Source organism: Melanostigma gelatinosum, assembly GCF_949748355.1.
Source record: "Melanostigma gelatinosum genome assembly, chromosome: 2".
Classification (NCBI taxonomy): Eukaryota; Metazoa; Chordata; class Actinopteri; order Perciformes; family Zoarcidae; genus Melanostigma; species Melanostigma gelatinosum.
In genome coordinates, this window is record NC_136635.1 from 27,726,127 (window position 1) to 27,741,984 (window position 15,858).

The following is a 15,858-nucleotide window of genomic DNA, read 5'->3' on the forward strand; positions in this document are numbered from 1 at the left end:
GATTACGTGCGGCTGAGTGCATTTATTTACCTGGTGAGCAGAACTGCGACATCGTGGTGCAGCGGGTGTTCCTCTCCTTTCATGTTGAGTTTCTTCTGCCACTTACAGAAGCTGTTCAAGCTGTTGTCGGCATGGTGTGTAATCTTTAGGTCATCCTGTCACAGCCACACGTCACATTAAGTTAAAGGGAGGAGAGCGTAACGCAAACAAATACAGCAAGCAGCTCGTGTCCCATACGTTTTTAGGTAATGAGATGTTTACAGGGCACAGCAAAGAGAAGAATACAGGCTCTGGCTGACAGCAAACGCTGTTCAATAAGTACTCTAGGTGCAGCTACATTTCACCATCTAAGCTTGCATTCATTGCAGCCTTTTAATTGGCCCTAATAACAGTCATTCATACAAAAGTCAGGAAATGGTACAGCATGTACTGTGCTGTATGCATTTTCAACTTGTAAACATGATTGTCGGGATAACTAACGACGCATAAAAACATTTCTTATTTCTCGCCTGATACCGGACAGTATTATCAATCGTATAACGTGTTACAGTTGTAGTCGCTTTAGTTCTGTTTATTTGGTCCGTTCACATCTGTAACTTATTGTCGGCTGCTGCGACGGACAGTACAGGAAAGATTTATTTCAAACTAGAATAACCTCAGTGTACTTTATTATGAATGTGATTTTGCAAACAGAAAGCCCTGTGTATACAGGTTACATTCATAATATAAACATAAAAAATAGTTGATTGAATTGTGACAGCCCTGCTATGCATGTCCCTTACGTTATTAGTGCACACATACACATTCTGCTCAGTATGCCTTTGAAGTATCAAACCTATTCCCTGTTGTTGTTTTTCCTTAAAATGAACCACATTTCATCATCATAAACAAATTAGTTTGAACCTCCTCCTGCTCCAGTAGGATGAGTCGAACAACCACAATGTTGATTGCGTTTCCAATACTGGCATCCAGGAACAGACCCGCCACCTGAAAGAGACAAACACTGCATTAAACAGGACTCCTCACGACCATGGCATTGGGTATATGAAATAATCCCAATGAGGCACTTTGTGCAGTATTTAGGCAGTTGATATTTCATTATTATATCCTGTATTATTATTGATGGATAATTAGCTCCATACAATTAGCCTTTTTACAAACCACGGCTGGTCATGTGTGGTAGAAACTTTGGAATATAAATCTACAAAAACTAACAATCAAATGAAAAGAAGACATTCCTTTCATAAATCCCAACAATCTGATCTTGAAATTATGTTTTTATTTTTTAATAAAGGAAGAATATATTTTACTATAGATCATGTCAAAACTTTGGGAGTAATATGACTGTTGTCAAGGCCAATGTTTACAACATTTATAAACGTTTTTCAATGAAACATTTTCAGGAACGTCTTGCCCCGTGTATATTTTGCTTCCTTTTAAGCATCAATTTACAAGTTGATCCGAGTCATTCAGAGGAATCCTTTTATTCGGTGATGTAAACCTTAAACAACCTCACAGGTTTGACAGCAACGCTTTTAGAGCGTCGCTGTATTTATTCCACTTGTTCTTGCTAATTATCGAGCATTAAAAATGCCTATGCCAATTAAAGGGCTGGAAAAACTATAATGATAGCTTGTACTAGTTTAAACATTTACATTTTTGTGTTAGTACACTCCACTAATGTCAACACATCTTATGCAAATAGCCTTTCAGTCAGTTTACTTCGAGTCGCTGCAGTTTCTCTGTGCTCAACAAACAGGAACAGTGTAGAAACTGGCCCCATAAACCCTGAAATATTTACTTATTTTTAAATAAGATGGTTTTAACACTGGTTTAGAGCTCTGCTTTATTCAGGGCACGAGGCGGCGAGGGGTTTATTACTGGAGAAATTAGAGGTGAGAACCGTGAAACAAAAGGTGAAAGGAACTGATGAGATTCAAGACCATGAGCATCATTAACACCAAACCTGAAAGGTCTCATTTCATACTGATTAGAGCCTGAATCACACCAGCTGTTGCAGATAAAAATCACCATTTCGCTTTGATTCCCAGGGCACAGAGGTAGTCTGTTGGATTCACTTTCTTCTATTCAACTAGAACAGCATTTGTTCACAACACATTGTTGTATGAAGACGGACAGTAATCAGCCTCTGATCGGTTTAACATAGTCAAGTCACAGAAAACTGCACAGATGCGCAACTGCAAATGTAAAGATGCTAGAAAGAGGACGACTCCGAAGGCGTCGGTATGTTCAAACAGAATGCTTGTCAAATTGTTAGAAAGCATCTGAAACTCCAACTTTTACAAGTGTTTAAGTTTAAGTTAAACCCCGACACACATTTAGGATTTTCGGGCCGGCCTTCGAGCGAGGCAGACCGTGTTCAAACATCTCTTGCTAGTTCTTTTCAAGCACACCTTGATCCACGCCACAGAAACAGTAATATTTACAATGGAAACTCATCTGCAATCATCACAATAACAACAAATAATTGACCCACAATGTCACAGCTAAATTGTGGTGCCTAGGATATGCTGTATTGCAATACTGGTCTTTAAAAGAATACTTTAAAAAGGTGCATCCTGGTATATGGATCATCCCGGGACAAATACTGTAAATACTATCATCACATCATCTCATCCACACACAAATACAGGCACGCTTGTCCATAACAACGCAATATTTCCTTTTAATAGCCCAATTCCATACAATAATTCATGCACAGGCAGGCGTTCATTTTTCAAAGTCATTCCTTCACTACGCATGCTTCATAATGCATACGGCTCCAGCCTTCCAACTAGATTTCAACACAACAAATGCCTTGTTCAGTGAGAGAACAACAAGTATTTCACTGTTCTGCTGACATGGTAACGTTTGAGAAACTCAAATGTACAATTTAGAAACTGCAACAGATCGTTGCCAAGGAGTGAAAGAGAGCACCTTATTCTGCAATAAAAAGTGCATTTGTAAACAACCAGTTGAGTCTGATCAGTTCGGTTACTACACAGAGTAACACTGGTGTTTTTGTTTTCATTGTTCTTGTTGTCGGGTAACAATTTCTTCCGTACAAGTTGTGTAACTGAGGCACTTCAGACAGAACAGCGTCGACACATAAAGGACTGAATTCATCGAAATGTTTGGTCTCTCATAGTGGCACTCGTTCACTTTAACGTGTGGCGCACATCTTATAGCTGAATCAACTTTGCAACACATTTTTACAGCAACAATAAATTTTTTTTTTATCTTTGTCCATGTTTCTCTATTGTTTCTCTCGTGAATAAAAATAGAGCTGCAGCTATTTAAAGCAACAATGTGCTGTTGATGCGACACGTTTCCTCTCAACCCACATGCTGCACAGTCGCACCCGGTCATGAAGGGTAAACAGTGCTTTAATGGTTACTGCATCTTTCTTTATGTCCATGTGACGTTTGTTTGGCGACATATGGCTGTAATAAATATCAAAGAGAATACCATTAATACCCATGTGAAAGGAAGTCGGGAGCTATTTTTGTAAAAGGGCTTTTTTGTTCTCTACATCGGGTGCACATGGCAGCAAAGCAGAATACAAAAGTATGAACCTCTTGTGAAGTTGACAACTTCAAGACGGCGTCAGTGGCGAGACAACGGAGCAGTCGGTGGCGGAGGAAGATGATGCCATTAGTTATGGTTTGGAGGTTGTAAGAGGTGGTTTCCCTCGATCCGGTGCGAGATTGTTTTCACAAAACGGAATCATTCCGAGCTTTAAAGTTCAAAGCTGGAGTCAAAAAAAACAGAGGGGATGTGAGGAATAATGGCCGCTTCCTCTGTGTATTATTGTCTGTAAAGCCTGTTAATCCGCAGGCTTCTCTGTCAGTGAATTCCCTTTCCTGATGTTCTGTCCTCTGACGGCACTTTCAGTAGATGGCTTTATTTTGGAAAAACCCTCTTATGTGCTTATCAATAACAGACAAGGAGTCAGTTTGCTTAACCCCCAACTAGGTGGCAGTAACAACATTAATTGTGAACGGCTAATCCATCCATTGTGTTACCTGATACAAGGATGGGAAAACTGAAACGGCATCTGGTCATTCAAAACATCTGGAAGATGGTCAAACATCCTGTAACTCTGCATTCAAAATATCCGGCAGGATTTATCTTTATGAAACCGTTCTGGGATGTTAACGGTGTAATTCAGCTCCTCATAATATCATCGATTAATAACGACCAACTTCAACCTGAATGGGATTTAACGGGTTATTCCAAGTAACCATATTCCTGCACAGGAAGAGGTTTAATCCTGCTACAAAACTAAAATGTGGTACTATTTCCTATGACATGGCCTCATTATCCGACATAAAAAGCGTTTGTTTGTAGCATTTAGAAAAGAGAAAACCTGAAGAAGAAGTTACTAGAAGACACTGATAAACTAATTAAAACGTCTTAGACAGCGATCACGCATTCAGGCACGAGCATCATCGTTTCCAGCAGGGCTGCCCCCTCCTAGTCGAGCGGTCATTTCCTCTTAGTCAACATGGATTTCTTTAGTCAATTCGTCGGTTTTTTTATGCGTTGTTAAACAATGAATGACGTATTTTTTAAGAAGCTTATGAACACATCTCTGGTAAACACAAGATTTGACAGATATGTCGATTAAATCAACTGATCAATTAGTTGACAAAATCGTACGAGTGTTCGTCAACTTCTTTGGTCAAGAACAGATTTGAAATGAATAATGAAACTACACTTCGTACAACGTGGATTTTGAGGCATGGAAATGTTGTTGTTGTTATTCTCACATACTTACAATGTTCATGACAGCCAGGACGTAACTTTCCACAGCTTTGCTCCCATGATGCTCCACCATTTTAGGGTCGGCCACCACCAGCGTTTCCACCCACTTCTCTTTGCTGACTGAGCGTTGACGAATTCTCCTCCTCCTCCTCTGCTGCCGGTGCTCCCACCGCTCCCGCTGCCTCTCAATGTCCTCAAAACTTTGATCTGGAGATTGGAGACAGAAATGGACATTTAAAAACGTTCTTACTGGAGGCACATTGTGTGCCAACATCGGAAACAAACTATGACTTTTAACGTGAAAAAAACGTTTGTCTTGGAACCCAAAACCTGCTAATAGCCTCTCTGCCTTTAGCGTTATTCTTCCTCTTTTTATTAAAATGTTAAGTCAACACAATAGATGTGAGAATTATTCAATTTAACTTAATATGGTGTTCTTCCCTGTTTTTGAAGGAGGAACACAAGCAGAACCAACATCCTTTGACAATTTAGCAAACATCAGTCTCATGGAATAAATGACGGGATAATCTGCCTAAAAATCTACACACTAATAAGTCTGTAGCTTTAAGACATGTCTCGTTAATTTCAACACTAATAACAGTCTGTAGCCTTGAGACATTTCTCATGAATTGTCCTCTACCTGCCTTTGCTTTAGTTATGCTGAACTTATTTGTCTGTTATTCCTTTTCTCATATATATATATATATATATATATATATATATATATATATATATATATATATATATATATATATATATTATCAGCCAGAGACTGACTAAAGAGAGAGGGACAACTAAATGTTATCAACCATCAGCTTCATTCTTATGAGTCAGTGCTCTGATTGAGTCTCACGTTTGCCATGTGACTGGATTGTATTCGTTAATTTCAAGGAATGAACAACAAGTATTGTAAAAACCTGGTGCAACCATGTTTGTGTGTGGTGAAAATAACAGTGACTTACTTGTGACTCCACAGGTACCGTTGAGAGGTTGCCTCCCTGCGATGGGCTGTACGGCTGGACTCCGGGAGGGAGGGGACGCCTGGCGTTTGTAGACGGCGTGGGACTGTGGGCCTGAGGTGTCAGCGCTCGACTTCTCCAGAGGGTGAATGAAGAACTCTTCATCGGACAACTTGAACAGTCCTGTCTGATGTAAAAGAAGGGCTGTAGGTCAGTTCTCCGCATCTCTTTTTACGGAGCCATTTACAATAATATCTTGATATTTCAACAGCACTTTCAAGCAAAACAATGTGCTTTGTGTATTTTATTTGATCTTCTGCAACAACAGACATGAACCACCAAACTATTATGATGAGCAATTAATTGTTATATATCATTGTTTAAAAGCAAAACTGCCAAAACATTTGTCGTTCTAGATTCTTAAATGTGAGAGTTTGCCGCTTACATTGCAGCACATTGAGTATTTTCGGAGTTTGGACTGTTGTTGGGATTAAACTAGACATTTGAAGAAAGCACCTTGTGCTTGTGCTTATTTTACAGTTTTCTGATGTGTTAGTAACAGTATGGCCCAGGATGCCACAAAACTGATTCGTCTCCAGGACACAAAAACAAAACTTCCAGTGAACCAGTACAAACAGCCTGATGTCTTAAATTAGCTGGAGACATCCAGGGCGCGACCGACACAGGAGAAAGATCAAATGTCACATAAATTACCGCACCCTAAACCACGCTGGCACGGTGCCAAAACCAAAATTCCAGTAGCCGCACTCCTTTTTCGGTTGACCATCCTTGCCCCATGTATAATTCTTGTCCACCTTCTGCTGCCATCAGCTTCACTGGGACTCCGTGACTCTGACCGACAGGAGGGCTGGTCAGTTTTTTCTTTTAAACTGCTCAGATTATATTTTAGCCCGATATTTGAAATATCACTGTTTCATGTCTTACATTCTCATTTTACTTGTGTGATTTTAATTTTACACACAGGCATTAATATGAAGGGAAGCATTGTTGAAGGGAGCCTGAGATTCAAGAATTCTCAAGATCGTAAACGACTGCTTCATTGTAATTTTGTGCACGTGATAACAAATCACTTTAACGGTCTCAAAACCTGTGCACATAAAAACCTTCAGTAACCAGTTAGTTTTCTATTACATTCATTTGTACCCATGTTTTCTTTTTGTAATTTTGTCACCAGCAAAGCATGTATTCCACCAGTAGCTCATTGAGTTCTTACATTATTGTATTTAAAGAAAACCTTTAGTGTGACACAATCCTGATATTTCCACGATACGGTTAGGTCAACAATTTTTCCAGTAAGAAATAGAGAAGATATCCATTTGACATTTTGAGTTCAGCAACTGAGAAAATTGCACCGGCTTTGGTTGACACGTTGCTATTTGCTTTGAAACTATAAAGAACCAGAGGACAACTGCCCTTGTACACCATCACATACACATGTTTGGATCAAAAAGAGCCGACGTGCATCTCAACAGCATGTCAGGTCGCAACAGTTTAGATCTACGGATTCCTAACCTCCTCAGTAATCAGTCACAGAGGGTTGGGATGGGAGGTGCTGCCAAATAACATCAACAGGGGTGCGTTTTGTCTCTTACAAGGCTTCTTTAGCTGTACACAGATATGTCAGTAATCAGTTATTAAAGAAAATAAGTATTTCTTTAGACCATTAACTGCTAAAGTGGTTCTTTGATTGGTCGGACGACTCCTGCCACAGTGTAACAACAGAAGCAATTATAGACTTATATCATTTTTTGAAAAACATTGAGTTTGAATAATTATAATCTGCATATTTCAGCCAAGCAGGACAGGTCTGAAGCCCCCATACCCTCGTACTTTAAGTGCCTTTTGTCCTGATGCAATGACATGACCCCACTTACCGAGTCATTTGTGAAAACTGACATTTTTTATGAATTCATTAAGACTTCAAAGATAAAGCAGACAGAGACCAGTACTAGAACATTAACACACACACACACACACACACACACCTCATCAAGAACACTTGCTCGTACAACAGCCATCTTCTCCAATTAACCAACTGCATTTTTAAAAGTCCACACAAGAAAAGGTGCAGCGAGACAACAGAAAGCAGGACAAAACACAAGGACACACATGTAATACTTGATTAATCACAGACAAACATTAATGCTGGTCTCAGGTTTGCCAAAGGCTTCGGATCATCTTTAGGACTAAAATAAACCCACATGTAGAAGAAATCAAGGCGTCTTTTAGGACCAAACAGAAGAATGGTCACAACTGGTCACAGCAGTCAAGCCGACCTCAATCTAGCTGATGATCACCTGCTGCAGACCAGACTGAAGCCAAAAAGCCCCAAAACGAGCAAGAAGCAAAGCCAGCTGGTGCACAGAGGTGGCAGATGTGGAAACCATGTGGAAACCATGTGTCTGCTGATGTTTATGGGTCGTAAACTTCAGAAAGTAAATGTCTGCAAAGGATTAACAATTAATTATCCATCGAAATGGCTTTGAAGTTCATTTTTGCGTGTCGGATTTCTTTTTGGTCTCCTCTAAAAACATGAATGAGTGTAAGATTAGTGCTTCTTTTTTTAACGTGCGTGTACGGGACTCTGTGGAGTTTTTGACATCTAGCAGCGCCGTGGACAATTTCCTTACGAGTGGGTCCCCATGCGTCCTAGTACTGCCAATGGTTTCCCACTGTTCCTCTGATCCACAGGTGGACTTAATGTACCATGAAGTGCAGCGATGTGCCAGCAAAGACACGAGAGTCGACTGATTATAGTGAACATGGATATAAACAACGCAGGGTTTGAAATACCTTTAAAAGAGAATGTCATACGTTGTGTGAGGAAGGAAATGAAGTCAACACGTTTGTTAGACCAAAGGATACACATGATGAGTTTTGGTGAGAAACACTGAATATAAAAAAGGTAACTTTTCTTTGTTTACAGGAAACCTCCACCTTCACCTGCTCATTGCAACAGCCGGCGACTGCAGTGACTCCTGCAGCTTTATAGACGCTGACAGAATGCAGACAAGGTCGAGATGTTCGGTTACTATTCAGCGAAACATTAGAGTTGGTAAGACGTGTGATCTGCAGAACTCCAATTGCATATCAACCGGTGTGAACTACTGCAAGATGTGGCGATTCAAACTTCTCAAAAGCAGCTTTTGTTTTGAGATTTGTGTGAGTAGAAAGCATCTAAAGTAACAGAAGGGTGCACAGAGCAAAAACATGCGTTCGCCGATACCTTTGTTTGGTGGAAATGGTTTCGTAGAAGTTCACAAAGCAAAGCTAACTCACGCGTTTCAACAGCGGTGAGCTGTAGGAAATCCCCGTACGCATTAAAACCTTGTAGCAGAGGGAATACAGAGGCAGGAGGGCGTGTCTATAGTTCTGACAGCGAAGATGAAAAACAGCACAGTGGGCAATGGTGTCAAAGGTGGCGGTGCAGATGGTTGCTGCTGAACGATTGCGTCCCCGGACCCGTTTCAAGTTGATAATTTCCAGCAAGCCGATGAAGACGGAGCGCGACACTAACACGAAAGCAACGCTACGTTCTTCAGATCGTAACCCGACAAAGCTTCGTTCAGACGCAGGAGGATTTAATAGAACTCTGCAGGAAGTTCACGATGCTCTCGAGACAGAATCTCAAAGTAACGTTTATCTCGAGCAATTCAGATTGTACTCGCATGACAATTCAGTTCCTCAGGCGCACTAGAAAGCAGCCTTCGAGTTACTCGGAATCCTGTTTTCTTGGAGCAAGGTGTTGATGAAAGGCAAAACCTCAAGGAATTATCACTGACAACATTGGCCCTCTCTTTGTTTACTTTAAGAGGAGGGTGAGAGTCTGGCGTTCGATACAATCCCCACCGGGGTTGCCTCTACAGCTGAATAAGGTCAAGCAGACAGAGTTTGAACAGAGAACTAAAAAGGGTCGTCTCAGCCGGGAGTCTGTGTGCTTGAAGCTCTACCTTTTATTTTCCAGAAAAATCTTTATAATCAATGTGCCATGTTCAGAGTGGCAATTAAAGGGCAAGTTCGGATTTTTTTTTAAACTATAGGGTCGTATGAGGCATCCGTAGCGGGGGGGGCAAAGAGCCACGCTGTGGGTCGGGGGGGCGGCGTTATCAGAGGTAGCCGCGGTCTTAGGGCAGAGCGGCGGCCATTAACAAGCAGTGGGCAACAACAAAGAGACTCGCATGCACCAACATGCAGGCACGGCCGTAATCTCTACGTAAGCAAAGAACAGAGAAGCTCCTCTCCATCTTTACATCGTAATTAGTTGTTTACTGCTGTAGTAATGCTCTGAATATTGTATGCATGTGTAATTAATTGGGGTGTATAGCTGTCTAAAAGACCCTCAAGTTGTTCAGACCCTCAGGTCTGACCATCCTTCTGCAGTTCTGATACGAATTGCCCAGAATCACTTTACTCAGCTCTGAATACAGCCCCCTGCTGTGGCTGACACCTCCGTGTTAAACTTGAAATGCATTTAGTTACAACCTCCAATTGGACTTCAATCTTTTAAAAGTTACTCACCAGTCCATCACAGGTACTTATGGCTGCGCTTCCTTTACCGGTGGCCTCGTCCCACACCTCACCTAAGAAATGGCACTGGGAGGATCCAGCAGGACGGATCTTGGCCCCATCCAGGCCGCCATACCTCCTCTCCGTCAGGAAGCCCGGGGCCAGCAGGTGTGGGTTGAGGGTGAGGTTAAAGTGCAAACTGTGGCCGCCGTGCCACAGCTGGTAGAAGACTCGATCTACGGCCACTGGTCCCTCTGAGGCTTCCCGCCGCTGTACGCGGCGAGCATGGTGAGACAGGAAGTTGGACAGGAAGTGACCTCTGGCATCCACTCTAGCGGGGTGAACCACTTCATACTGAGGCAGATCCTGCTGAAAGGTCCCTGTCAAAACCATGGTGGGAAGAGAAGATGGGTTAATAATGGGAAAGAAGAGGGTAATTAAAGAATTAAAGTGGCTGTAAAGCCGTAAAGAAAAGCGGGGAAGCTCTAAACAAACCCATATGGGTGTCTCATCTGTCATCGTTTCATGTTTGAATACAGCTGCAGTGTATGCAGAGCCCGTTAGAGGAACACTGGATTCATGTCCACTATCCCTCTCTCAAGTTCTACTCTCATATGCAACCGGTTTGATAAAGTCGGGGAAATTCATTCCCCTCGTAAGGAATATGTATGCTTCATTTCCTGTACTTATAAGTATCTGAAGTACCAAATTCCTGCATGGGCGAAGAAAATGTGAGGGATTACAAGCAGTCTGCTCTTCTCAGTTCTGTACAGTCTGGCTGCTGATGACTGTAGTACACGTTTGTCCCATGAAATGCATTTTTAAGAGATTGGGACCAGTTGTTTTTTTGTTTTTTTTAAATAGGGGAAGCCAAAGAACTAAAATCCTGCAGCTGCACCACTTTTGTTGATACAAGGTTTGTTTACTGGATGTATGAACAATTACATTGATGTACGATTTTTTTTTTTCCGCTGAAGTGCCCAAAATACCAAATGTAGAAATAACAAAAGGCAAAAGCAACATGAAGATACATATTGCATTAAAAGGATATTTTAACGTTCAATTCCAATGCAGATGATTTTCACTAAGGGGTTGTCATACCATAGCATCATCATTTCCAGACACACTGCCTTTGCATGGATACGAAGGTAATCGGTGAGCATACAAGGACCTCCTTAAACATTATGTCAGCATCAGCATATTGTCACTCAAAGGAAATGAGCCGAAGGCAAACGGAGATCTCGCACACAGATTTGTGATGAGGTCAAATATGATTTCACTCCTTGCATGGGATTATCTGCACTAATATTTTCATGAATACATGAGTGCATGCGAGGTAAATGTGCTTGGCAACCAGCAGCTTGGAATGTTTCATTGAATGAAGGGCGAGGAAACCTCCATGTTTGAAAGCCTTTACTTTCTGCACGTGTATTCGCTTTTGTCCCTGAACACCTTCAGTATGTCGGCTACAGCGCACAAAGATCTTGATGGAATTCCACCAATAGTAGAAGCAAAAACTAAATAGATGGCAACAAGTCTGTGGTCACGAGTCTATATCACTTAAAGTGGCAATAAACAAGTTGTTTGTGCTTTAAGTTATCATTTATGAAGTAAATGTTGATTGCATAATGTAGTAGCTGCAGAATAAGAACGCCGTCTGCGTTTAGATCGGTTCCCTATAAGCCCTGCTTTTACTATGCAAGTCCGTCCACCACCCGGTACAAGCTACCAGGAAAACGAAGGCTCCATCAACGGCACAAAGGAAGTGCGTCAACCAAAACATGATGAAGTTGGCGGTTATTTGCCGTGAGGAAAGGACTGGGATGTGAAACTCAATTCGGAGAAACCATCAGAGTTTCAAAAATAAGACACTGTGAAGAAAACGCCAATAACTGCAATGTGGGGGGGGGGGGGGGGGGGGGGAGAAATCACAAGACACTTATTTCACCAAGTTGGGTACAAAAAAGAAGGCTAGAAATGATGACTGGTATTCGGATGGCCGTTTCCTCGCCCTACTTTTACGTGTTTTGCTATAATGAATACAATTATACATAGCAAGAAAGAATAAATAACTACCTTAAACATGTTAAAAAGGAAGCCTGTGTCCCAGTGCTTCTTCATGTGTTTTCTTTAGCAGTTTAGAGATAAACTTTAAGCTCCCTGTGGCAACATTTATCACCTGAAATCATTACCGTTTGATTTACACAGGATTAGACGGAGTGCATCCACACTCTGTTCTGCTTGTACCTGGTATCTCAGGAGAACTGTGACTGTTAACATCCAAACCACGAACTAGAGGGAAGACTGGGAGGTCCAACATGTTTGGCGTGAAGGCCAGCGAGCGTTTCCTTCAAGACAATGGAGGGTTGATTCTCTGATGTGATGATACCCACTGGGCCTGAAAAGTGATACACTTTGCAAAGCACAATGGAAACCGGCTCCATTATGAGACTGATGATGCATCCTGTAGATACCCAAAGACAAATTCTGTTTCCTGACCGTCATCGGTGAGGTCAGAGGTCGGTGTCGGCTGCACTGGGAGTCTGTGGGTTGGCTCAAGGGCAGTGCAGATGCTTTCCTAGGCGGAGACTAAACCTCTGATGATTCAACGGAAAGAAGGTATCTCCAGCTCCCAGACCGAGCTGCAAAAACCTTGGTTTTAATTGCTATGGTCGGAAGAAAGCTTTGTAAACACAAGTCACAGCTGGCCTCCCCTCCACAGTGAGGACTGCTGGCCTGGTTCTGAGCTTAATTAGATGCGCTCTGAAACAAATATGCAGAACAAAAAGCAGCCAAAACATGAGAGGACGTGGCGACATCCTGAAAGAGTGTGACACGTTTAGTTTCAGGCTTACTGACCTGGTCCATGTGAGAGCCCCAATGTTCTGCAGTTCTCCAGGACCGTCAGAAGTGCGATGAAGAGGTGAATGGGAGAGACTCCCTGTCCAGAAGCGTGAAGCCCGCAGTCCAAACGGGTCATTTTGTCAAGAAGGCAGACTGTATTGTGCGAACATTTATTAAGGCCTTTCTAACAGCGCGTTGATTGTCAATTCAAATCACTTCCATCTGGGCTGGGTGCGCGTTTTCGCTTTGTTGCGGAGCATGCAATGAAACTGTGACAGTGCCAACAAACTTCTCCACTTCAGGCCCGGACATCGTGCGCCTCCACGCGCTGTCTTTGTTGCATCCTCGGTCTTTTCACACTCGTTTGGACGTCGGCGTTAATGTTTGCTTGCGAGTAGCTGCCCCGTCTGTCCTCCATCAGTCTCCTACCAGCAGCCAAGTGACAGCTTCAACATGTTTCCCCCTGCAAACTTTCGCAGAGCCACCCCCACAGATGGGTGGACTTAAGACAATGGGCCATCTTTCAGCTGGTCTGCGGGCTTAAAGGGGAATGCTACTCCAAGAAATCGGATATTGCGCTTCAATCCAATTGGCAGATCCCACAACTGAGGTCCTTTGGGTTTTCAGTGGGTCACATGGGGACCAGTTCCGATGTTGTTGCGTTCACTTGAAGTCAGACAAATGATGACAGCTCAGTGGCTTCGGTCTGAGCATTGTTACAAACCTTCTCAGAAGAAAGCACTTCAGTGAGGTGTCTGATGTGAAAAATACAACAACTTTGCGGTCATGTATGTACTTGTTTTAAACTGGAATAAAGTCTGCTTTGAAAAAAACACCACACACTCTACTTCATTGTATTACTTTGTTGTCATCAGTTTGAGTTCGCGCCCCCTCTAGCGGAGGAATGGAGGCACTGTGGACCACTGATGCAGGGAGAATACTTGTGACCATGTGTTTTAGAAGCTTGTCCATCAATTCCTATCACACCCCTCGGTTATAATAAGCATGCTAATAATGGCGCGCTTTAACGCACACTGATTTGGGAGATGATGCTCACAAAGGTGGAGGAGGATTTCACTTTTTTCTTCGTTTCTTAATTGCTGTATTTTACTTTCTTGATAGAAAGTTGTCACTTATCCAGCATACCTTCACATGCCTACTAAGCGCATATGCTGTGAATTAGAAAAAATAAATGAATGGAGACCAATCACCAAAGTCGTGCTCTTGCGTTTGCTGCTGTTTTCGGGATGCTTTGTGGCTCATTTCTGGGACTGTGGCTGTCCGCTGCAGTCACGTCTTGTGTGACCAATCGCGGCTCAGCAGCGGAGCGACCCACCTGTATAAAAGCAGACTCAGATTGATTGAATGGGGATGAAGAGCTCAGACACATGAGCATGGGGCGCCTGTGTTGTGTTTACGTCTAGCCTGTGCGCGCAGCAGAACGCCTGGTTGCGAGTCCGGCTCCCTACTTTAAACATGGATGACATATTTAACCACAGCGGAGGACTTAACCGGAGTTCACCTGGCGATGAGAAATTCAATTTCCAAGACATCGACGTGAGCGCGGACGGCACTCCCATCCTGAGGATACTCATCTCCGTGGTGTACTCTGTAGTTTGCGCAATAGGTTTGGTGGGGAATCTGCTCGTGTTTTTCCTCATGAGGTTACGACAAGGTCGGAAGAAGTCCACCATCAATTTTTTCATCATCAACTTGGCGGTGACGGACCTCCAGTTCGTGCTCACTCTGCCCTTCTGGGCCGTGGACACCGTGCTGGACTTCAGCTGGCCGTTTGGAGAAGCCATGTGCAAAATCATCCTCTCGGTCACCGTGATGAACATGTACGCCAGCGTGTTTTTTCTCACTGCCATGAGTGTGACCCGCTACTGGTCAGTCACCTCGGCCCTGAGGAAAAAATCGTACAGGAGGTCAGGGCGCGTCAAGTGGGTGTGCGCGGTGCTGTGGGTGGCGGCGACGGTGGCCACGGCTCCGACGTCGATCTTCTCCACCGTGGCTGTGGTTGCCGGAGAAAAACTCTGCCTCCTCAAGTTCCCCGATGGACACGACTGGCTCGCCCTCTATCACATCCAGAAAATATTGATAGCCTTCATCATCCCTATGCTCATAGTCTGTGTCAACTATTTGATGCTCCTGCGCTTCGTAAAACGGAGGAGCATGAGCACCAGCAACCCGAAACGGAGATCCAGAGTCACCAAGTCTGTCGCCATTGTGGTTTTGTCCTTCTTCTTCTGCTGGATGCCAAACCACGCCATCACATTCTGGGGTGTCTTGGTCAAATTTAACGTGGTCAACTGGGATAAATCATATTACATGGTGCACACGTATGTGTTCCCGGTCACTGTGTGCTTGGCGCACGCAAACAGCTGCTTGAACCCGGTGCTTTACTGTCTGATGAGGCCAGAGATCAGGAAGATGCTCAACGGTTTGTTTTGGAGAGTGTCCACTCCATCCATATCCAATAAGGGCGAAGGGACGCGCTATTTTACGCAGGGAGAAACGCAGGGAGTCGTGCCTCTCCAGGTTTTGGACAATGGCCAGTCCTCGTTGTCCATCATAGACCGTAAAGGTTTACCAAGCTCCAGCCGATAACTTCAGCCTGGTGAAAAATAGACCTCGTTTAGCTACTTTTCTTTCTCTGGTTGTCCACCTGTAACTGTCATAACTCGTGCGTAATGCTTTCGTATTCCAAAATGTAAGATGTTTAGCCACAACTAACTGTGTACTTTATCAAGTGGTTGCG

The 15,858-nt window shown here is 43.1% G+C and overlaps 2 protein-coding genes across 4 annotated transcripts in view; one reads left to right on the top strand and one right to left on the bottom strand.

Moving 5' to 3' along the window:
* adamts7 (a disintegrin-like and metallopeptidase (reprolysin type) with thrombospondin type 1 motif, 7) overlaps window positions 1-13,522 on the bottom strand; it is a 41,056-nt gene extending 27,534 nt beyond the window's left edge. For all 3 annotated transcript variants that reach the window (XM_079284755.1, XM_079284754.1, XM_079284756.1), the window contains exons 1-6: window positions 13,113-13,522; window positions 10,266-10,633; window positions 5,730-5,913; window positions 4,781-4,974; window positions 904-987; window positions 31-155 (exon numbers count right to left, since the gene is read on the bottom strand). In XM_079284755.1, coding sequence (XP_079140881.1) covers window positions 31-155; window positions 904-987; window positions 4,781-4,974; window positions 5,730-5,913; window positions 10,266-10,633; window positions 13,113-13,233 — 1,076 coding nt within the window. In that variant the 5' untranslated portion in view covers window positions 13,234-13,522. The remainder of the gene's footprint in view (window positions 1-30; window positions 156-903; window positions 988-4,780; window positions 4,975-5,729; window positions 5,914-10,265; window positions 10,634-13,112) is intronic.
* A 1,051-nt stretch (window positions 13,523-14,573) lies between these two features.
* rxfp3.3a2 (relaxin family peptide receptor 3.3a2) lies at window positions 14,574-15,707 on the top strand (the record flags this gene model as incomplete). Its single annotated transcript, XM_079291783.1, has 1 exon — window positions 14,574-15,707. One exon carries the CDS (start codon window positions 14,574-14,576, stop codon window positions 15,705-15,707), a length of 1,134 nt encoding a protein of 377 aa, XP_079147909.1.
* Between the last annotated feature and the right edge of the window lie 151 nt (window positions 15,708-15,858).